Source organism: Eptatretus burgeri, chromosome 8 (genome assembly GCF_056783735.1).
Source record: "Eptatretus burgeri isolate ZD-2024b chromosome 8, Ebu_testis_v1, whole genome shotgun sequence".
NCBI classification, from domain to species: domain Eukaryota; kingdom Metazoa; phylum Chordata; class Myxini; order Myxiniformes; family Myxinidae; genus Eptatretus; species Eptatretus burgeri.
This window is the reverse complement of record NC_140968.1, coordinates 56,958,193-56,983,045: the sequence shown is the minus strand read 5'-3', so window position 1 is coordinate 56,983,045 and position 24,853 is coordinate 56,958,193. Positions and strand designations below refer to the sequence as shown.

Below are 24,853 nucleotides of genomic sequence, written 5' to 3'. Positions count from 1 at the left end.
ATGCATTTTTTTGCATGGGAGTAAGGGGGTAAATGGCAAAATACATCAAGACGAGGCGGTAAATGAGAGAGGAAGGGTAGAGAATCACTGCCCTAAATGCTGAGCGCCAAGTGAGGAAGCAGCACATACCATTTTAAAGTATTTGGTATGACTCAGCCGGGGTCAGAATCAAACAGCCAACATCCCAGACTATGAGCGGATGCTCTAACCTCAACAAAACCTCAACATATTATTATGATTGGCGATGTATTATTTTACAGTGATACCTGTCCAACAAGTAATATTGCTCATTTGTGCTTATCAAAACCAAAGCCGACTATCTGTATATTTACAGCACAATTTCATTGTCCAATATCAGTTCCACTGTTATTTGCAGGTTCCAGCTCGGATGATAAATAAATAACTAAATAAATATGCATGGGTGTGATCAACAGATGACTGGGTATTATGAGTCTTGAGATTAGTCTCTTGAGGATGTATATAATTTGAGATCCTTGACCATGATACGAATGCCAAATCAATAATTAATGCTAAAAGTTGTACTGGCATTTTTTCATTTGCTTGAAGTTAAGTCATTTTTGAGTTTGAATGTTTTTTTGTTTCTTCCTTTTTAAAACAGACTGTGCTGTCAGCAAAACGACTCTTGAATTACATTGCTTCACAAGCATTCCCCATCACTTGAGGAATAAATCTCCCCCATTTTATTCATCTGCTTGGAAGTAACATCGCAACAAAATTTCCAGGCCAATGGTGGTGAGTAAATTACTTTTAATGCCACCATAAGTATGCGAGGCATTCACATGATCAAGGCTCGTGAAAATAGCGAGAGAAAAATGGAAGGGAGCACAATGGAAAAGGGGAAACACCAACCGCAAAAATGGCATCAGTAATAATTCTACATCAGTAATGAGACTCGATGTTAAAGTACCTCCCAATAACATTATCTACTTTGTGTCTCTCCAACCTGCCAGAAATCTCAAAATAGTATGCACACAGGACAAGGAAAGGAGCTCGTCCACTCGAAAGCCCTACCTGTGAATCTGTACACAGCAAGCTTTTGAGGGTGTAACACTGCCAAGCACACCATGTCAGTTCCACTGCAAAATCACCATGTGATTAATTTCATTTAACATCATGTGCAAACTCTTCGACTAATTTGTTACGGCAAAGCATATTTACTGTGTAACTGATATAAATTGAGATCGCTCTTTTTACAAATACAAAACAGATGCCACAACACTAACTAGGTAGCTATCTGACTAGCCAGTACCAGTGGCAAGAACACTATAATTGTTATGATCAAGCAAAGAAAACAAAAAAACATTTATTTACGTCTTATTGTGATAACATGAAAGTATATAAATTACAAGACTTAAACTGGTAGTGATACATTAAAGTGTTTAATACAAGCATTGCAGCATTTCCATATTATGAAGTTATCCAAAGGGCATTGCCATGGATTCTGATCAAAAATGGGCATCGTGCTGGCCCCAACTTTAATTGGTCTGTTTCTACTGGCTCCCCAGGTGACGTTCCTTCTCCCTCCTCTTTGGTGACACCATTCACCATACTCACACTCTCGCAGTGTCTTCATTCGCACACACGCCCACGTGCTCTCCAACACACATATCTGACTGGGAGGAGCACCCATCTAGTCTCTTCTAACCTGGATATGGTCCTCCTTCTCATCATCCTTGTGGAAGTTCACTGACCTGGCAGAGACTGCCGGCTCCTCCAGACAGTCGTACCACTCCTCCGGTGCTTTCACCCTTGTGTACTCTCCCTGTTGGGTCACACTCACCCCCAAACCCAACTGCCTCGACACGTCCTTGTGCCTTCTCCTCTACACCTTCTATCTCTTTACCTTGCTATCTCTCTCCTCCAGAGTTATTCTTCCCTCTACCCATCTTCTAACTTATCTCTGCTTCTACTGCCTACCATATCTTCTTTTAATTTCCCTTATTCCACCCTCATTCCTTGTTCTTCTCTTCGCCCACCAAGATTACCCACTAATCTGGCTTGGCTGGCCACCAAGTGCCATTGTGCAGCCCTGGTGTTAACCAACTCAGTTGCCATCTTGTCCTAGTTGACTCCATTGGCCTTTAATTTGGCTTGGCCCATTCCAATTTTGGCCTGACTGGCATCTATTTTACCCATCAGTTGGGCCATCATGGAGGCCATTTGCTGGCTAATGTCCAGCTGTGTTTGTGACAGCCTGCTGCCACTCGGCTACTGAGGAATTCCTGGCTACTGGGTTGGGGAGGCGACTCTCCTCCGCCCTCAAAGTCCATCTGCTTGGGGGCCACAGTGGTGTCCACCCAAAAATGCCCCACCTCATTCGGTGAACGGGGGTTACTCGCCATAGCGCTTTTATTAAAAACAAATTATTTTATTTTAATTAAGATTTGAAATTAATTTAAAACCCAATCTAGTCCGGGGCCCAGGAGGACCCACCATGCACCCCCTTCAGCATTCATTGGGATGATGATTTTCTTACTTATTATGTAGCTGGTGAAATTTTAAAACATGTACCCAAAGAATAAAGTGTCACGATCAACGCTTTTTTGGGGAAAAACGATACTGGCTTTAAAGCAGTAGAAATTGCATTAGATATGGGGGTGGGAAATTGGAAAATGAAAACGTGTCACTTTTTCCCCTCCAGGGTGTCTTCTTTGTCAATATTTTAAATGAACAGGTTGATTCACTCATATTTTCAGCCTCTAGAAGAGATTTATCAGCTTAAGATACATTTTTAAACTGATAATAGGCCACAATTAAACCGATTATTGAAATCACCCACATATTGCATTCTATAAGAGAAAAACGATAGTTTTTATTTTTAAATAGTGAGAGTTCCCTGTGATTTAATGATGCATTATGCACCCGACACGTGGTTTGAACACTTCTCTTGACTGACACCAGGTGGCAGATTATACTGGGGGAATAGAATGTCTCATTTGTTTCTGCAGCCTGGTGTTGGCTGAGTGGTTAGGGTGGTGGCTTGGGATCCTAGGGTCCTGAGTTCAAGCCCCGTTGGCCGCTGAATTAAAATACACCAGGAGGTTGACTCAACCTGTCATCCTTCTGACGTCGGCAAAATGAGCACCAGTGTACTAGTAAGGGGGACACTGCATCAGCGGCATAACCACGTCCCAACCAATGATGCAACCAGGGGGGGGGGAAGGAGAGAGAGAGAGAGAGAGAGAGAGAGAGAGAGAGAGAGAGAGAGAGAGAGAGAGAGAGAGAGAGAGAGAGACACACAGAGAGACAGAGACAGAGACAGAGACAGAGACAGAGACAGAGACAGAGACAGAGACAGAGACAGAGACAGAGAGAGAGAGAGAGAGAGAGAGAGAGAGAGAGAGAGAGAGAGAGAGAGAGAGAGAGAGAGAGAGAGAGAGAGAGAGAGAGAGACAGAGACAGAGACAGAGACAGAGACAGAGACAGAGACAGAGACAGAGACAGAGACAGAGACAGAGACAGAGACAGAGACAGAGACAGAGACAGAGAGAGAGAGAGAGAGAGAGAGAGAGAGAGAGAGAGAGAGAGAGAGAGAGAGAGAGAGAGAGAGAGAGAGAGAGATTAGTTTCTGCACTGGCTACTTGGAGTGCTGCAGATTAAGTTTCAAGATTCAAACATGTCAGTTGAACAAGAAGGATTTCTGGTTGTAAATGCCTAAATATTCAGGTAAATGAGCAGATATAAGCAATGTTGGTTGTTGCTTCATCACTATAAAGTGGAGTGCTCTGCTTCGGAAGATAGATGATTACCTTGAAGGTTTTAACTTTACCACAATTCTGTTGAATTCATGTGATCTTCAAATTCACTTATTATCACCCAGTTTCATCAGACTTACTAAATTTGTTTTGTATGTTCTATTTTAGAAACTATGCAACTATGAACACGTAATACAGAAGATACAATAAGGCTGAGTTTTTTTTTAATGTTTTAGGTTTTTTTTCAGGCAAAAAAGGAAGAAGGGAGGAAGGCAAAAAAACCAAAATAAAATAAAATTAAGCTCCATGAGTGTATTCTTACTAAATTTATTACAATCTTGGAAAATATGTGGTGTTTGACACATACTCCAGTGTTCTGGGAGTGTTTTGATCATAGTGAAATTAAAGCATAGGCAAAAACACTATTAACTGTGATAGAGAGTCAAAGCAAAATATGTTTTGTAATTACAAGAGGAAAAAGTGACACATTTTCATTTTCCAACACCCCCCCCCCTTCCGCATCCTCCGCATCCGCATCCACTGGACTCTCAGACAGGTCTCTGCGTCCACTGGACTAATTTTTTAGTGTGAATCGGAATCTCTGAACACATCGACCACATTAGAATTGTCAACAAGATTGCCAAGCAAGAACGCAACTACCATTAAGCCCGTTGGCAATCCGCATTTGAGGCACGTAAGCGTGGACCCAATTCCCCTGTTTAACAGGTTAATAATCCAATCTCCTAAGTGCTATAGATCCAGTTCCTAATGGCCAGGCGAGATATCAAAAAGGGGAATTTATTTTTCGGAAAAAGGGATTTACTCGTGGAAGAGCTAGAACACAGAATAGATCAGGATGCAACAGAACAAAAGGAACAGTAGAAAGACAGGGGGGAAACACCAACAGCAGGGTGGATGGACAAAATAGGGGGTGATGTGGAAAATTAAAGGATGTGGGGAAGAATGAGGGGTAGGACAGGAGGCACGGCATAGACACGATGGACAGAGAAGCAAACTCTTTGGAAGGAAAAACTGTAAATTTGGAAATAGTTGAGGGGGGTGGGGGGGAGTTATACTTTATCTCACAATGATAGTATCTTCTCCATCCTTTAGACAACAGAAATAAAAAAAAGGAAAAGCCATGTGATGATTTTAGAAGCAAACACTTAGTTGATTATACAACACACACACACACACACACACACACACACACACACACACACACACACACACACACACACACACACACACACACACACACACACACACACACACACACACACACACACACACACACACTGACAAGAGAGGGATTTGTCGAGATACTCACGAAACAAAACGTCCGGAAGCAATCTGTAAAATAGCCTGCTCAAGCTGGTGCTCCAACAAGAGATCATTGGGTGTGTAGGTGGTTCCTGGCTGACAGGGTTGTGGAAGGAACACTCGAAGAAGTCCCGCAAAGCTTCCTATGATTATCTTATCTGCAATGAGAAATTTGAGGGAAATGTTAGAAAAGTAAGCAAAACAACCAAAGCTGTGTTGCAAAAGGCACAGCACATCAGTACAATACGTGGCCTTCTAAGTAGCAGCCTCTCAGACATGCTTGTAAACGATTCCAAAATAAATGGGAAATCTTTATATCAGAATGCATAAATGAAATAGTGGTTGCATCATCCTCACTTCTTCTTTTTACTAGTGTATATTGTTGTGGTTCTGCAAAACCGCAACTCCTCCGAGGCAATGGCACCTAACATATATTGATCCTAAGGCAGTTATCTCATTAATATTCGTTTTGTTAGCCCTTTCCATATGTCTAGTGGGTACGTAGGACAACATGCATTGCGTAGGGCTTTTAGTTAGGTCTTCAATCCTATATTCTTTCCTTTTTTTCACTGGCTTTACTTGCTTTTATTTCATACACAAACCTGCCATGCATGCATGCAGATAAGTAACGCTACCAGGAGCGTCGGGAAGACACGGCACAGCAGCCGCCTCATTTGCATACGCACGCCATTTCCTGTTCAAACATTGCACCATTAACCAACTGATGCCTCAACTCAAACACTCACCATGCTCATCACGACGCTGCAATGCTCATCATGATCACTACGAACGCCTCGTCAAAATCCCCACAACAACCTATGCCCTACCGAGTCATGAAAAACACAACTGCTACCAACCACTTCAACCTCATCACCACAATCACCTCAACCACTCCCAACATATCAACGGCTTTACCACAGCGCTTCCCTCACCTCACTATAACTGCCACAACTGCCATCAGCCCTCTGGACACTCTCCACAGTCTCTGAGGGTGCCGGAGGAATGTAGGACATGCGAGCTGAGGTGTTTCGGCGTGTAACTCGAAGCGCAAACATGCGCTGGGTTCATTCAAACACGTACGGGTCGCTCTGGTGTTTCCCTAAATAACCATGCTCTAACAGAGTCCAGTGCAAAATTTAGGGCTGGAGAGGATTTCATAAAACCCTTGGCCAATGGAAATTGCGGAGCTGTGTCGCGTGGCTGGGCTCAGGGGCAACAGGTCATTTTCGGCTCTGGAGTGTGGTGGGGCGGGGCAACATTCTGGGATGGCACCAATATGCACCAATGGGATGCTCAGAAATGACTACAGAGTTGTTTCATCCGCTTTCTGCCTCCTCCCTCACCCAGGCTCTATAAAAATGAACAGATCTGGCTCAGTCGAGATATCTTTTCGTCCACGGTCTCTTCCTTCATCCCGTATCCGAGCCGAATATCTTGCCCAGCCGAATGCCATCAAGCTGAGAGGGCAGAGCAACCAAGCATGGCGGAGCGAGCTGTTACCAAGATATGCCGGGATCATCCCTGGGCCATTGGTACTTGGCTTCGGCTGCGTTCCGCAGCCAATATTCATAACACTTACTGTTTTTCTCACACGTCCCCATTAAGTTTTTCTCTCACGCATCTGACCTGCACTTAGCACATCACAGTGCACAAGGATTTCATATGGATCACCAGAGAGTATGGCTCCCCACTATGGGCTGGTGCTCCTGATTCCCTCCTTGCTCTTCTTGAGGCAGTCAAAAACAAGGCCTTCCGCACCACTGGAATCTCAAGTCAGGAGGCAGATTCTCAAGAACAGCCACTCTTCCACCGTTGGAAAGTTGGTGAGCTTTATATTTTATACAAGCTTCAGTGTGCCAAGTGGCTGCCAAAAAAATGTGGGATTTCAAAATTTGAATGCAATTAAAGCTATCAAACTAATTAGGGTGCTCAGATTGTATGGTATCAACATTATAAGCAGTAAAAATCCTATATCCACCTATTTCAATTAAAAAATATACATCATAACTACTACATGAAGCAATATAGTGTCTGTATGGTTACATCATCTTACTTAGTACATGTATAGCCTATGGTTGCATAAATATCATGTATACCTCATGATTAGGTTAGCATTGATGAAAGCCTTTATACTATTGTACATGTTTCAGTATATAACAGTATATGTAATCTTAATTAAAATGCACAAATTCAGGAGTGTACAATATGCAAATATAACATTAATATTGGACTTTCAAAACACTTTAGTTTTTCATTTAAGATGTTATAACTCAAACTGGTTACATTCTAGAGTACAACTATCAGTACCAAGTGGGCTTTAGAACATAAAATATAAACAGTATTACTATTATGGAGAAAAAAAATCAGAAAATCATTTCCCTCGCATTGAATTATAAATAACATGTGAAAATAAATCTGTCTTAGTTCGGTGAGGGCTTTAATGCTACAAAGTGAAAATAGCCGTATTCATATGCAAAAGAACATAATATATAAATGTGATACCATACATGATGCCAGGTTCAATGGCTGAACAAAGCAAAGTCATCATAGCACCCATGAAAAAACTTTATTTCAATGAAACTTATTTACATGGTTTATGATTTAACAGATTAACTCCTTCAAACAAAAAAAAACATTAGGACTGTTTCCATTTATTTCCCATCACCACTAACACCATCACCCTGACCTGAGAGGCAGATCACACTGATCACCCACATTACAATTTTCTTTTTCTGCAATGAGATAGTTTTTTTTCCAATTTTTCCAAGCTGGAATTGGTTTGTGACAGCTTATTATGTCCTGATTCAAGGAGGGCCTGAGTTTCACAAATTTCTACCATTCTTTGAGATTTTGATGCCAGAGCTTTCTTCAGACGTTAATTCGCTTCAGCCACAAGTTTATCAGCTATTTTCAGGTCTAGTAGAAGTCTGTCCTTCTGTTCCCCGAGTTTTTTCTCCTCAGTCTTTTGGAGCTCCATCTGATCCTTTGCTTTTTGCTGCTCTTTTTCTTCAGCTTCTCTTTTTAGCTTCTGTTTCTCCATCTCCTGTTTTGCATCTCTATCTGCTTTGTATTTCCTATGTGCTTGGCGCACACTCTCCAGCATCGATTTGGTAACTGGAACTTGGCATGGTTCACCCTTTCCATTATGGGTCACTGCATCTTTTATGGTTCTCAAACCATTCACAGCATTTTCACTCAGATGGGTTCTCTGTGAAGTGACTGTATATTTGTTCAGTGAAAAACCCCTTTCAACATCAGCCTGTCCATGTGATATGGCCAAAACAACTTTCACAAACTGTCCAAGAATGGGGTACTTCTCTTTGCCAGTAGAGGTCTTCACATCCAACACTCTGGCCCAATATCTATCAACTCTCTGATATGAGCCTCCTTCCTCCATGAACCAGGATTCATTGATTTCATTCTCAGCCTGGTAAAGCATCCATTCATCACCAATTTGATCTATGTCTTTATCAGAAAAGATATGAGGAAATTTCCAGGCAGCTGCTTTGATAGAATCCATTGATTTCTCCTGCTGTCTCATCAGTGGATGTAAGAAACGTAATCGCCTCAGCAAAGAATTGTCCAGTGGAAGGCGATTAATCAAATGCTTTGCTACAGCAGCATATGCATCCTTGACATCGGAGAAGAAACCAACTTTATCCAATGGAGTGATGTTCTTCTTTGGCAGAAGCTGTCTTGTTGATTCACCAATGGCAATGCGGTCATTGGATAACATCAGGTCCTTCTTCATAATGTCAGTATCAAGCAAATCTTGGCCTTCTTTCTCTTTTATGACTTCACATTTCAGAAATTTCTTAAGTATTTTCTTCAAGAGATCTGAGAGCTCTGAATAAAGGACATGTATGAGTGGCTCTTGAGACTGGAAAAGAGTGAGGAATCCATTAAATGCACTGGTAAGGTACTGCAAGAAGTGCAATCTGAGCAGGGTCAGGTCACACAGCTGTTTTCTAACGTCTTTGTATCTGACTAGAGATAAGCAGTTTCACATTTTCTTTTGGGAGGAAGACAGTGAAGTACTCAACCAAACTTTTCCATTGCTCTATCACTCTTTCCAATACAGGGCCAATGCTCAACCACCAATTGCTAACATAGCGTAGAAGAACATGGTTCTCCACCTCCACCAATGCTTGAATTTGGGAGTAGTCCTCTTTACGTGATGCCGTTTGATGGAAGAACTTGAATAGCTGATCAAGAAAACTGTCTATGCCCCACGATTCTAGAACACCCATTGCTTTTCCAAATGCATTGTGTACTGTGTGTATGTTGCATGATCCTACATCAACAAGCCCATGGGAACCTGCAGCCTTGCAGTCTGCATCCATTTTTCCCATAATGCTTTGTTTACATTAGGTCCATCCATTCCCAGCATAATCATGTTTTTTTAAAATCAAGATCATCTTCTTCCAATGCGTCTGAAAGGGTGTCCCTCAGAATTTGAGCTGTTGCATGACCCAACATCTTTGACTTCAGGTAGCGTGTGTCATTCCAAAAACGAATATGGATATCTAGTTGCTTTTTCATCTGGTCATTAGTAGTTTCATCTAACAAGATGGCATAAAATGTAGAAGTGTTCCTAATCTTTGTAACAAGATCTTCATGAAAGAAAGAACCAAGTCCATGTGACACTACATATGAGACTTTACTACAGTTAAGTTTCACATCCCTTCCAACATCACTGTCGGCGAACATTTCTTGAAATGTTTCAACTATCTTATCACATGATCTGAAAGATAAATTGTCTTGTGCAACTTTCATGACCCATATAGCTTCTGCTTTTGTAACTTTGTCCTGGTGTGAAAGAGTCCATTTTTGGGATTCTCCAGAGGTTGATGCTTGTGACAAATATACCCCACCTGACCCAATTTTCAGCTTTGACTGTCCAGATGCAATTGCAGTTTTAGCCACTCTAATATGCTTTGTTCCTTCAACATGTCTTTGCAGTTGATAAACACCACCATTGCTAATATCAATGTCTTTCTTGCATAACGCACAATGAGCTTCTTGGTCTGATTTCTTTTGTACCCACTGGCTAAGCACATGCCCATTCTTGTCCACACTATTCATCCAATTTTCATTAAATTTTGTTGTATGTCGTGGCATTTTGATGAATTAATAATATGTTCTCTTGCTTATAAAACAGATTCTACAGCTACACCTGTAAGCAGGAAAGCAAATAGGTTAAGGAATTGTATATACATGTATATGCCAAGCAACAATCCAATATACATGTATCATGAAAGGGGAAAAAACACCTTATATGCAAGTTAAATTGTTGTGAATGTTAACATTACATGTACCAGCATTACCAGTATTCCAAATAAGTACCTCAAATGGTACATCTTTTAATAGCCATTTATAAATACGCAATCACAATATGGTGTTGTCTTACACTTTCAGAATTAAAAAAAAACCATCACAGACACAGTGAACATGATGATGAAGAGAAATGTGTTATTTTATAATAACCATGATATCCATCAATTATTTATATTTATTACCACAGCAGAAAGATTGAAAGTGCATTAAATGACACCTAAAAAAATGCTCCAGAGGCCAAGGGTGCAAAACCCTATCACATTTTTGGGCTTAACAATGCTAAAACATCTGCTGCAGCCATTACAATTTTTAAAGGTCTGACAAAAATGTGGGAAATGTGGGAAATGTGGGATTTTTTTCAAAAATGTGGGACACATTTTGCAAAATGTGGGAAATGTGGGAAATGTGGGACCACTGGGCACCCTGAAGCTTACATCTGACCTTTCCGACCTTTACCCTCCAATTTCCACCACAGATCGTGCATGTTCCTCAAGAAATAAAGTCCAGACTGGTTCTCCACCTGCATTCATTCTTCCCCTTATTCTCCCGTAATATAATCGTAATATAATCTCCCTTTTGTGTCACCACCTTCCTGTGTCCATTGTCTCAAACTCCTCACTTTAATCCTTTCAAACATGCGGCCCTTCAATGCCTCATGCACTCACCCATGCACATCCACAATCTCTTCTAAACACGCTCATTGTTTCCCATTCTGTTCTTCTCCAGGCCACTGACACTTATGTTTTGTTATTCCTCCTTTCCTCCATGTGTACGTTCATTCCCCGATACCGTTTTGGGAATTTTTAAACCCGTTGCCTTTTTGTCATTCAGCTCCTCCACAAGTCCCACCCTCATATTAAAACAAAGGTTCCGGATAATTAAAGTCATTGTTTAAAACCAACGGTGACACTGAATGCAGCATGCCTGAAAATATTTGCCTGTTAAATTTCACGAAAATAAATCATTCTTCTTCTTCTGCTGGGATGGTTCTGCTTATTCAATTAGCAACTAATAAGCAAAGTAGAAGGTTTTGTTTTTTTAGAACCTTATCCATTTTTGACTCGATATTGGAGAGGCCCCCACCATTGAACAAATCGTTCCATCGATAAGTTTTATTTTTAAGTCAGTTGACAATTATGGATTGGATTACCCGGTTTCAAAAAGGTTGAATTGCTCTTTTATCTACAAATTACATTCTTCGACAGGAAATCACTTGTTTTGAGGATGACATACATTCACCATTTTGATGTAGATTGCTCATTTAATGGAGCAATGAAAACATTTGACATTTTAAAGAGCATGGTTAGTATGCTGACCTTGCCCAGATGTGCTGTTGTCAATGTTGCTTATACACAGACAACCGTGGTCAAATTCCTCCTGTTGGCCTATAGAACAAGACCACCATTCCCGGGCCTTGAACAATGACATGATCAGATTCACAGTGACGTCCTGGAACACATGAGGTGATCGTATGTTGGGTGGGAATAGTGCACATTAAGCTCAAGTTTTATCCCACTTTTTCATTCCCTCGCGCACTAGTCATAATTTAAAAATTGACATTGTCATAATAATCTCCATTGTATTTACACATGTATGTCTCATGGCAGAAGGCAAAAAGAGCTAACCCACACCTTGGTTATAAATGACTCGCTGGGGTACCTGGCGTTGTCCAGTGCTGTTCCAATTCTGTTGGTATTTTGAAGATATCACTTTCTTTTTTTTTGGAGGGGACCTGAAACACTTCCCTACACCAACTAACGAATGGGGTCAGTGATCATTTAATATTACCTTTGACATAGCTACAAAGGCCTGGGCACTATAGAGCAATTTTTAAAAAAAGAATTCCAAAACAATCCTACTTTTTTTTTTTTCAAAATTTTCAAATTTTTTATTTTGCCCAAAACACTGTTTCGATCCGTTTGACGAAGATCCGTTTTGGCCATCTCTAAGAAAAAGGGTGACACATACACACAAACAGCTCTTAGAATATTGAATACATTGCTTATAATGCACCCTGCACATGTAGCGTACTGCCAAAGCATCCCTCAACCAGGCCAGGAACTTATAATCCTGTACCTGAATATAAGATACTGGCACACAGTGGCTGAGTCTTTTTAAAGGGAAATATGGCATATTTAAAGTCCACAAGTGAATTGTAGCAGACAATACAGGCAGTTTTCACATGTACTCTGAAGGATAAAGTTTGTAATCTCAATGGAATTTCGACAAAACATCACGAAAAGCAAGCGCTTTAAGCAGGGGCCATGTGCGCTACTCCAAAAACGTTTCACTAGCCCTAACTTCCCCCACCACCTCCTTCCTTCCATATGAAATTCTAAACATTATTTAACACATGCAACTCTCCACAAGCCTGGAAGCATCATGATTAAGGTGATTGGCTTAAGTTCTTAGGGTCCTGAGTTTGAGCCCCTGTCATGCTGTTACAAAACATCAGGTGGGTTGAATCAGCCTATCATCCTTCTGAGGTCGGCAAAATGAGTACCAACTTACTGGAAAGGATGAGTATCCTACGCCGGAGTGGCGACCCATCCAGGATTGTGCTCTCTATCCAAGCATAAGCTGCCTATCGTGGGGCAGATAACAGCAATTTTTGAGAGGAATCGTGCAAATGATGATACAAGCATCAATTTTGGCATATTTGTTCTCCAGGGGATTATAATCAAATCTGCCTGATTGGCCATTTAAAAATCCAAATTTTGAAAAATTTGAAGAAAAAAAAAAACTTCAAAAAAGTTAACATCACAAATCAATGTTGGATGCTGGCTGAGATTGGTGAATATTTCAGAAACATCATCAAAGACGTTATAAGTCTGCCATGCAGTTTTCTTCCCTTTACCGCGGAAGGCAGACACGACATCACATCCAGTGAACGCATGGAAGTATGGGATCCCTCTCGCTTTCTCAGGCCCTATTGCAGAAACTACCTCATGGACTGGAATCCATCGTGCCTTGGCTCCTTGGCCAAAGGCAATCCACATGTTCTCAAGACCTAGTTCCTGTAAGGATGGCAGTACAGATATTGCTATGACGAGTACGTTCGTGTCATTAGCCTTAATGATAATGGACTTGCCATCCGTGGTTGCATCCCTGGCATGTACAAATATTCGAGTGTCAGCTTCTTCATGACAACATGGAGACACAGCATCCAGTCACTTCCTTGTGTTGCTAATGGCATCTTCTCCTTTTGTGACAATGACTGTGCTTGTCGTCTGTGCTTCACACATCTCTGCCATGTGATGGCAAAACCTAGCAAGTCCGATTTTGGTCAAATTTGAGTTCGACCCATATCTGGACAGGAATAACCTAGTAAGTCCAGATATGGGTCTAACTCAAATTTGACCAAAACCGGACTTGCTAGGTTTTGCCATCACACGACAGATCTTTTCCGCAAGGAAGTGAAACAGCTCAGTCTTGTTGCTGTCATCTCGAAGAAAGCTTCTCCAGTTACTTGGGGCCTTACTGGTTCCTGTCACTCTTCTTCTGATTCCTTGCCCCCTTTTCGACCTTGCCTCAGACTTCAGACTTGACTTCTTGTACACATCAAACACTACGTCCACCCTTTCATACCTGGCACCATAGGATTCCACCTTTGGGATGATGTCTTCTTTAGCATAGTCATCAAATATCTTTGAAGTGTGTGGAGGTAGGGCATTGATAAGTGCTGAGCCATCAATGATGACTGCATATCTCCTTCGTTCTCTGTCTGGGATGTTCACTTGCGCTTCAAGAATTTCAGCCAGCTGTGACTTCAAATTTTTTTTTAATTTTTTTTTTTTTTTTTCAAAATTTGGATTTTCAAATTGCCAATCGGGCAGATTTCATCAGAAAGCCCTGCAGAACAGAAATGCTAAATTTGATGCTTGTATCATAATTTGCACGATTTTTCTACTATCTACTACACTACAAGGCAGCCCTTTGCATCTGAAGATGTGAAAGGAATCCTTCTTATAACCCTTCACTTCTCACTTATGTTGTATATTATGTAAAAAAAGGGAAAAAGTAATGCAAGACAGCATTTTGTGAATATTTCACATCACACTTAAAAATGAAGAAATAGCAAGAGTGCTGATTTGGTAAAATATTGTTACGTGCACGGGAAAGGGTGGATGGCCCCCGATGGTGTATAATTGCTATAGAAAACACCACTATGAGTTCTGTGGTGCCTGCTTTGCCTTGTTGTGGCAGAGCTTTATAACTAAACACATGAGGCCATCTGTTAACCAAACTACAGTCCCGGAAGCCTGGATATATCCATATACCCCTCCTTTGTGTGATTATAGCCTTCCCTCTCTCAAATCCAAACTCCCCTCTCCATCCAGCTGAGCTGCTTGGGCCTGGTTTGGCTGGCATAGAATTGCCTGGTTATAAATGAGATAAGAAGAGAAAGTAGAGAAAAAATAAGAAGAGGATGAAGGTCTGCAGACAGTTAGAAGTAAGAAAAAGAAGAGGAAACCTCCGATACAAGGTGCACATGACAAGCATTTTCTTCCAAGTGGTCGATTTTGGGAACTAGAAACACCCACTTCCTGTAGGAGCAGCCAGGGGAAGTGTGGTCAGTGGGGGGTGGGGGGGGAAAATATATCTTGTGTCATGACTAGTAATCCTCTTTGTCTCCAGCAGGGGTGGTTGTTCACATTAGAGTCCCAATATATAGAGAGTCGCGACAACTTTGAATGAGAAGAAATTTTGTTTCCATCGAGCACGGCATACCAAACCTGTTCCCATTGTGTGTGGAGCATAGTGTGTCCGTTTACTCATTAAGCTGTCTTTCTCTGTGCCAAAAAGGGAGATTATATTACATAATGATTCTTTCATTCTTCCAACACATCAGAATTCAGAATAAGCATGCAATCAGACAGGATTTATTTCACCTTAAAACATATCACAGAAACCTGGGGCAAAAGTAAGTGTAATTTGCGAGTCAATGTTCACCCTGATGGGTGCCTAATTTGAGGTGTATGGAGCATGTTAGTAGAAGTACACAGGAAGTGACAGAATGCAGAAATTTGAAAGAAGTAAAAGACAGAAATTGAGACATACCATCCAGGCCAGATGCGCACACGATCGAGAGAGTAGAGGATTAGAAAGGGTAACAACTGTGAATGAAAAAAAGAGAAAGAGCTTGAGAAGACCGATTGATTAATTGATTGGTTGTGTGCTGTGCCTGAAGGCAGTCCTTGGCTGCTTAACAAAGGTGATATACTAGGTGGTTTGCCATTGCCTTCCCAGCAGTTAGTTATTACAGGAATTTGTAATTTAGCCAGGGTGGCGGTGATAGCTTGCCTACTCTCAGCAAAGAACACCATGGGTTCTTTAACATCAAAATGGTAGCACACAGGACACCTGGCCGAACGTCCATTCGACGGATGGCTTGTACACTGATGAATCACCCTGCCTGTGAGGCACCGGCATGACAGTATATTGTTATGAATTTGCCACCCGCCCAGCCGCTTTAGCCAATGGCGGCCGGCTCGCCCACCGGACGGACAATTCAGTCGCGACGTTCCGGAACAACGCCGAAAAGCAGTCACTGGTGTGCTCCAAGCACACACCACGGCCTAGTCAACACTCTACCCGCGCGCGACAGGGTCAATCGCCGAATTATCGATATACCTAAGTATTCGCGCGGGCAGACTACCGAGAGACCGTACCTCAACAAAGGCCTGCTTGGACACGAACCGCTTAAGCGGTTCATTCCGTTCTGGGATAACCGAGCGGTGTATTATCGCCAGGCCTCGTTGGACCCAATTCTATTATCGGCTATTTAAAAGCCCGCTAAATTCCGAGAGCAATACGGCGTTTCAATTGGGGAAAGAGGACACAACAAACGGGTTAACATTTAAACACGCACATTTATTATTTACACACGTACACAGTAATTCAATGGAAAAGGTGAAACACGCATGCATTTATGCAAGGCAAAGAAAAGCAATGCAATCAACAAAAGCACGACAAGAAGAACTACAACCGTTGTCTATATATTATGTACAATTACTTAAACAGGTTTACTTAAGGACACGGCACCACATCTCTCATAAGAAAACCCCGAAAAGAAAAACATGGAAGGAAAACATGACCGTGTGGTGATTTCCTGGGGCTCCGTCCTCCTTCGCCCGTTCTCGTCACGACCGACCCAGAGAGCCCTTGGTCCGGAACGCCACCTCGCTCACGATCCTCAGCGACCGCGAGAGAGTGAGTGAGTGGGTGAGAGAGAGAGAGAGAGAGAGAGAGAGAGAGAGAGAGAGAGAGAGAGAGAGAGAGAGAGAGAGAGAGAGAGAGAGAGAGAGAGAGAGAGAGAATGAAAAAAAAAGAAGAGAGAGAGAATGAAAAAAAAGAAGAGAGAGAGAGAGAGAGGTGAGGGGTGGAGGTGGGTGTGGGGAAACGGGGATCACCTGCTTTCCCTCGACGAAGGCCAGGCCTTTGGCAACCGTGCAGAGGTAGAAAATGCGGTAGTGGTTGAGGCGTCATGGTTGTGGTGGTTGGTGGTTGAGGCGATCGTGGTTGGTGGTTGAGGTGATCGTGGCTGTTGTAGTGGTGGTGTGGTTGGGCGCTTGTGGTTAAGGTGGTTGTGTGAATGCGGTGGTGGAGAAGGTGTTGGTGGTGGCGGTGCTTGTTGTGAAGCGGTTGATGAGAGCGATGTTGGTGGTGGAGGTGGTGGTGGTGAAGCGGTTGGTCCAAAATAACGATAGTAAAAGAAAAACGGCTAACTCAAAGATCACAGCCTCGTCCACACGGATAAATCCCATTAAACAACGGTGGGGAAATCTAACTGAACACGGACTTATCGGCATAACTGAACTAAGGACCTATATGGTGTTCTGCGAATTTCCACAGCCGTAACAATATCTATCTATCCTTGCCTAGTGTGGTGCGCCATTCACAGTGGCATGTCTGTTATGCCTTGTGTGCATGTAATTTGCATTGTGGCTCTTGCACTTTATCAAACTTTCCCTGAATCCAAGATGACGATAAGTTGACTTCTGAGTTCATTTTTCTGTGAGCACAACGAACACTACCCCCTCCCCTTTTTTCAGACTCGTCCTGAGTCGTCGAATTTTCGTGTGCCATCATGTGTAAGTTTCCCCTAGTACGTTTTATCTCCGGATCCCTGAATGCGACATTTAGTGTATTCGTGTCCCAAAAATAAATAACCTACGGGCTGAGTAACTTACGAAACAAACTCACTCATACAGACGACTTAAATAAATTGCCGGCGCTATGACAAACATGCAGTGGGCGCAACTCATGTACAATTTTAACCTTAACTTAACTTATAATTTTACACTACACCATGGCCCAGGACCGATGGACTCTGCGGGAAAAAGCATGTAGCAATGCCATCCCACAGGCCCTTTGGTGAAACAGGGAGCCAGGCTACCCAAATGCAGTCTCTGGCTCATGAATCCAATGCAGGTGACAGAGAATGTGGCCAGCTGCTCAAACGCAGTCCTAGGCCTCCCCTTGAATGAGCGCAGTGAACACAACGGTGCACGGGTGCACAAATGCAGTCTCCTTGTGCGGCTGCCTGCAAGGCAGTTGCTGCAGAACAGTGAATGGTACTGCCACAAGCAAACACAAGCAAATGAGCGGAAGGATGGATGGATACACGGTGCACGGACTGCTCAATGCAGTCCCGTGATGCGGCTGCCTACAGGGCAGTCCCTGCAGAACGCGCGATGATCCTGACACACATGGTAATGGACAGAAATGGGGGAAAATGCAGACAAAGGCTAGCAGGCATGGGGCAAGGCAAAGGCAGGCAGACAAGGCATGGCAAGGCAAGACAAGGCCGTTGTAGCAAAAGGGGCCAGTGGTGAAGCTGACCGGCCCAGGCCTTGTAGCAAAAACAGCCGGCAGATGAACTGACCGGCACAGGCCTTATAGCAAAACAGCCGGCAGATGAACTGACCGGCACAGGCCTTCTAGTAAAACAGCTGGCAGAAGAACTGACCAGCACAGGCTTTGTAGCAAACAGCCGGCAGATGAAGCGACCGGCACAGGCCTTGCAGCAAAACAGCCGGCAGATGAAGTGACCGGCCTCTTGTCTTGTTCAAGGAAGTTGGTGGAGGGATTGCGGTGGTGCTGGCCACTCGGAAGGCGGGCTCCGACCTACCCTACTGTCTCCCTCCCAACCTATCGCCTTTGCCTGTCTCTGTCCATACCCAACCCCTTAGTTTGCAAAATAAATTTAGCCCCAACTTATTTTTTGTTTTTATTTTATTTTATTTTCCCCTATTATAAATCGTCTCCCTAACCCCCTTTATAGTCTCTGTCCGGCTAACCTATCCTGTCACCTAGCCTACTCCCAACCCCCACGTTCCCTTCCTGGAGGGGAATAAGGGAGAGCTAGTGTCCTGTGTGGAGGCCTAACTAAGCCTCAGAACGGCCTCCTCAGATCTCAGCGATCTATTGACCCAAGGTGAGTCCAGCAGCCCACAACGAGTGCGAAGGGATGGATGGTGCGGAGGGGTACCTAATCTACCCTAACATTTATTAACCTTAAACTACCCCGGGGTTTTCCAAAAGCGCCTCTCGCTTAAACTGCTGGTTCTATAAACCAAGATTCCCGTCACCTGTGTTGGTGTCCTCACAATTTGGGGACTCGCCCTCAAATTTTCCCTCGTGCCCTTGCACGGTTTCGTGGCTGGGACGCGTGGCTCCCTTGGCAGGAACTACCCTCTGCCGATTCTCCAACTATGGCACCCCCGGGCCCTGCAACTGCCTCCGAGCCTATAAGCTCCCTAAACACTGGGGGAGTGCCCTCCCTGGCTACTCCCCTGAAATGCTCACGTGGCAGGCTGGTGCCCCGGGCCCCTTCCCTGGGTGCCCCTGACGAATGCACTGCCCACGCGGCCAATGGCGCCCCGGGCCCTGCATCATACAGGCCCACTCATGCCCACTACACTATCCCGGCCCCCCATGGGCCCTTGGCCTACCGTGGCCGACTAGCCCGGTGCCCGGGGTACCCACTAAGTGATACTCACCGTTCGGAGCCATGCTCCCAGCCCTTCAACAGGGCTCCTGCACCCCTCCAAATGGGGTTCGAGCCTACGTTCCCACCAACAACAAAACGAGCTCCATTTTGTAAATTTAACAAACCCACTAACTCACATTATACTGACTCCGGGGTCCCTTGGGTGGGAATCACTCCTCCCCCCAATCACTCATCGCACCATGCATTCCACATTCGCTCCATACACTCAGGCTTGCTGGCCTCACTCACTCATCAAGTACATTTTCCACTCTTCAACTCATCTCTCACATGGCTGACCACTGCCATTCTTCTTCACTAAATCCAATAACTACCTCGTGCTCCCTCGTCATCCCTTAAACTATAGCACGTTCCATTTAACACTACGTAGCTAAGCTAGGTCCCCTCTACATACTCAAAACCAGTCCGTGTCCTCAAAATCCCATTTTCCATCCAAAATTTGACTAAAATCCCTCTAACTAATCCATTCCACGGGCCCCATGAGGACTTATCCCTGCCCCATGGAGCCGGTCTAACACTAACCCATCCCCCTGACTAGTTCCAGTCCTGTGCCCGAGGCAGGGGGGTCTTCCACCCCTTGCTCAGGGAATCCTGTTCACCCGAAGCGAGGCTTGCTTTTCTTTTCTTTTTTTGCATGCACCAGCACGGCAACTCGCAAACTGCGCTTTCTCCCCGTGAGGTCATGGCAGCTGTTCGCGCACCTCATCCCTCCTTGGACGGAACCATCCGGCAGGGATTTCCCCTCCTGCCAGATTTCAACCATGCAGCCACGACGTCACCCTGAGCATTCAAAACAAGCCTCGCGTTTCGAGGGGTTCCCCACGCGAACACATGTGCTCTACTCGTCGGAGCTTTACAAACTCGCTCGCGTGGAGAACCCATCCGGTCCAAATCCGTCTATCCAGCCTACCTTCTGTCCGTCTGCGGGGTCGGCTCGAATCCACCGCGGCGTTTACGGACAGGGTTTCACTCCCGCAGGGGCGCACGTGGTGGCCTCGTGCGTAGCACAGCACGGACCTTGCGCGCGCTGCCATGCAAACCCGGCGCAGTACCCAAAACAGCTACGGCCGCTACTCGGCCTTTGTCCACCGTCAGGCACCGTTGTCGTCGTACTCTCGCGCACAAACTTTCACGTGCCTCGACGCTCACACACCTCGCCATGACACTCACACCGGGACATGCGGTTGCATGTTCCCGCATGCCGACCGCCATCTCCCTCACATGCAGCGACCTCACACACACGGCCTTTCACTTGCACAGGGTGTTTCACTCACACACACCTTTTCACTTGAATGAATGAATGGAGGGGAATGAATGTTTCCCACTCCTTGACAACAGTGTTATGAATTTGCCGCCCGCCCAGCGTGCGAACAGCCGCTTTAGCCAATGGCGGCCGTCTCGCCCACCGGACGGACAATTCAGTCGCGACTTTCCGGAACAACGCCGAAAACCAGTCATGGGTGTGCTCCAAGCGCACACCACGGCCGAGTCAACACTCTACCCGCGCGTGACAGGGTCAATCGCCAAATTATCGATATACCAAGTATTCGCGCGGGCAGACTACCGAGAGACCGTCCCTCAACGAAGGCCTGCTTGGACACGAACCGCTTAAGCGGTTCATTCTGTTCTGGGATAAATGAGCGATGTATTATTGCCAGGCCTCTTGGACCCAATTCTATTATCGGCTGTTTAAAAGCCCGCTAAATTCCGAGAGCAATACGACGGTTAAATTGGGGAAAGAGGACACAACGAACGGGTTAACATTTAAACACGCACATTTATTATTTACACACGTACACAGTAATGCAATGGAAAAGGTGAAACACGCATGCATTTATGCAAGGCAAAGAAAAGCAATGCAATCAACAAAAGCACGACAAGAAGAACTACAACTGTTGTCTATTTATTATGTACAATTATTTAACAGGTTTACTTAAGGACACAGCGCCACATCTCTCATACGAAAAGAAAAAGAAGGAAGGAAAACGTGACCGTGTGGTGATTTCCTGGGGCTCCGTCCTCCTTCGCCCGTTCTCATCACGACCGACCCAGAGAGCCCTCAGTCCGGAGCACCACCTCGCTCACGATAGAGAGAGAGAGAGAGAGAGAGAGAGAGAGAGAGAGAGAGAGAGAGAGAGAGAGAGAGAGAGAGAGAGAGAGAGAGAGAGAGAGAGAGAGAGAGAGAGAGAGAGAGAGAGAGAGAGAGAGAGAGAGAGAGAGAGAGAGAGAGAGAGAGAGAGAGAGAGAGAGAGAGAGAGAGAGAGAGAGAGAGAGAGAGAGAGAGAGAGAGAGAGAGATATATTCTCCTCAGCGCTCGCGTTCCTGGTGACGACTCTCCCACTCTTCTTTTCCGCGCTCGCCTTCCTCCTTTTTATACCCACGCCCCGCCCCTTCTCAACTCCCACCCCTATTTGCAGTACACACGGGAACCTTCCTGAAGGGAGCGTTTTCCCACCAAAAATTGGGGACGCTCGCATCGTTGCCTGCTTCATTGCTTGGGTTTTCACCCTTGTCCCTTGCAGGGTGAAATCCACCGCATTTGTCAGCGAAGATGCCATTCGTTGGTGGGGAGGGGGAAACGGGGATCACCTGCTTTCCCTCGACGAAGGCCAGGCCTCTGGCAACCGTGCTGAGGTAGAAAATGCGGTGGTGGTTTAGGTGGCATGGTTGAGGCGATCGTGGTTGGTGGTTGAGGTGATCGTGGTTGTTGTAGTGGTGGCGTGGTTGGCATTGTGTAGTGGTCGTGAGGGTGGTGTGGTTGGGTGCTTGTGGTTAAGGTGGTTGTGTGAATGCGACGGTGGAGGTGTTGGTGGTGGTGGTGGTTGTTGTGAAGCGGTTGATGAGAGCGATGTTGGTGGTGGAGGTGGTGGTGGAGGTGGTGGTGGTGAAGCGGTTGGTCCAAAAAAACGATAGTAAAAGAAAAACGGCTAACTCAAAGATCACAGCCCTGTCCACACGGATAAATCCCATTAAACAACGGTGGGGAAATCTAACTGAACACGGACTTATCGTCATAACTGAACTAAGGACCTATATGGTGTTCTGCGAATTTCCACAGCCGTAACAATATCTATCTATCCTTGCCTTGTGTGGTGCGCCATTCACAGTGGCATGTCTGTTATGCCTTGTGTGCATGTGATTAGCACTGTGGCTCTTGCACTTTATCAAACTTTCCCTGAATCCAAGATGACGATAAGTTGACTTCTGAGTTCATTATTCTGTGAGCACATAATAACTGTATTTGGCCATCATGAAAGAGGTCTTTCTCCCACGTTGATGTTTCTATCATATTTTGCCACTAAAACACCATGCAATCATGTCAAATTATTTTCTCACAGAATGGAACCCATTGATTCATGTTGACTAGAAACAAAATGGCGTTTAATCACACACAATCACATCTCTGACTCCTTAGTTTGTCTCCCTGGTTACTCCCTCCTCCGGTATGACAGACCTGAGCCGCATCCTGGTGGTGGAGTTGCTCTCTTCATCAAAGACTCTCTTCCTCAATCACTACGCACTGCCCTCTCTCGCCCACACCAACAGTAATACCTCTAGCTACGGCTTCCCCTCCACTCCCAACTCATGCTTATATGTGTGCTATACCGTCCACCAAACAGTGATGACTCCATTTACATCTCACTCTCAGAAAACATGGACCAACTTCTATCCTCTCATCCTAACTCTCTCTTCCTCATATGTGATGACTTCAACTGTCATCATGCGAGTTGACTGGGTGTGGGTACCTCTATTACCTGTCATGGCACTTCAGTAAAAGATTTCTGTGACTCATTGGGATTGATACAATCTGTCATCTTTCCGACCTGGATCTCAACTCCATCTCTTATGGATTTGATTTTTACCAACTCCACTGAAAATATCTGCTGTTCTTCCTCAGTTCTCATCGGTTCATCTGACCATATGCTTGTCAAAGTCGACATCTCTCTCGCTGTTATTAGAAAACCACCTCAGTGCCGTCGAGTTTGGCATTTCACTCGGGCCGACTGGCAGGGACGTCAAGCAGCCATCAAACTTCTGGACTGGTCTGCTATCTCGACTTCTTCTGACATCAGCTCGTCCTGGAAATTCTTTCAAAAAAAAATTGATCTCTCTCATGCACAGATTTATCCGATCTTGTCTTCAGTTGTCCTACCCTTCCTCCTGCCCATGGGACAATGAAGCTTGCGGTGAGGCAGTTGTCCTGAAACAACTTGCCTTCGCCTCATGGAAGGCTAATCCAACTAAGGCAATTTCAGTTCCTTCCACAAGCTCAGAACAAGTGTGTATCTACCCTAAGGAGAGCCAGAAAACAACATCTTTCTCATCTCAAGTCTGAACTCTCAACCTGTATCCTGTGGTATTGGGAGTTACATGAATATTAATGACTGCATGATGAACCGGAACAGACAAGGCGGAACCGAGAGTGTTGAAAAGAGCTGTGGAGTAAGGGCAGTAGTAGACGCCATTGAAAACGGTTGAGCTGAAGAATCTGTGTGTGGGCTGACTTTGAGACACAACATATCCCTTCAAATCCTGGTGGTGTCTAGTTAAGTCTGTTTCTGCTGTATGTTCCCCCCCATCCCCTCCCTTACCTCAAATGGCCGCACAAATTACACTGCACACAAAAAGGCTAAATGCCCAGTTCATATACATATATATATATATATATATATATATATATATATATATATATATATATATATATATATATATATATATATATATATATATTGTTGTGGTTACCAAATTCGCAAACCACCATTCAGGTCCCTTAGGTGAGGTATCTCGGTAAGTACATGTGTAGTTAGGCCCAAACCCGTTGTCGAGTGGGAATACATGTCATTTATGCGAGCTGCGACTCTTCAGGATAGCCGTTTTTCTTTTACTATCTTTATTTTGGACCAACCGCCATGATTACCACCACAACCACAACATCAACCACCAACCACAACGCCGCTTCACCACAACCGCCACGACCTTCACGTCACACCTCGCAACCGTAGCATCGCCACCGTTCTTGCCCCGCTGTGGGTACCGGTGTTGGACTCGTGCAGGGCGCGCGTCGAACAGCGTGTACAAAATCACGGATTTTGTGCTTCAAAAACGGATCAAAAACGACACACGCCCACTTTTTGCCGTCCAATCGGTGAGCGAGGGGCGATTTGGCCCCGCCTCCAGGACGATCGATATATGCAAATTTGTGGATCAAAAAGCCTTCACGCCCACTTTTTCTCGGGCCAATGGGGAGCGAGGTGAAAGGTCAAAGGGAGGGGGTCAAAGGCGAAGCTACGGGGGGATAAAAGGACCGTGTTCGTCAGTCAGGAGAAGTGGAGAGTCGGAGAGTCCAGAAGTGGAGAGTCGGAGAGTCCAGAGGCGGAGAGTAGGAGAGTCGGAAGCAGAGGGTCAAGACTTCGCGGGCGGTGGAGCTGCTCGTCGTGTGCGTTGGAGTCGGAACGGAGGGGAC

The 24,853-nt window shown here is 44.7% G+C and overlaps 1 protein-coding gene across 8 annotated transcripts in view; it reads right to left on the bottom strand.

Moving 5' to 3' along the window:
- Positions 1–24,853, bottom strand: part of BBS9 (Bardet-Biedl syndrome 9) — a 123,675-nt gene that overhangs the window by 84,799 nt on the left and 14,023 nt on the right. For 3 of the 8 annotated variants that reach the window (XM_085892176.1, XM_085892175.1, XM_085892169.1), the window contains exons 2-5: positions 15,438–16,571; positions 11,693–11,825; positions 5,047–5,197; positions 1,033–1,097 (exon numbers count right to left, since the gene is read on the bottom strand). In XM_085892176.1, coding sequence (XP_085748302.1) covers positions 1,033–1,097; positions 5,047–5,197; positions 11,693–11,825; positions 15,438–15,440 — 352 coding nt within the window. In that variant the 5' untranslated portion in view covers positions 15,441–16,571. Of the gene's footprint in view, positions 1–1,032; positions 1,098–5,046; positions 5,198–11,692; positions 11,826–12,007; positions 13,699–15,437; positions 16,572–16,789; positions 18,276–24,853 lie in introns of those variants that run through there. The other 5 variants (XM_085892170.1, XM_085892172.1, XM_085892174.1 and 2 more) reach the window with 5 other exon arrangements.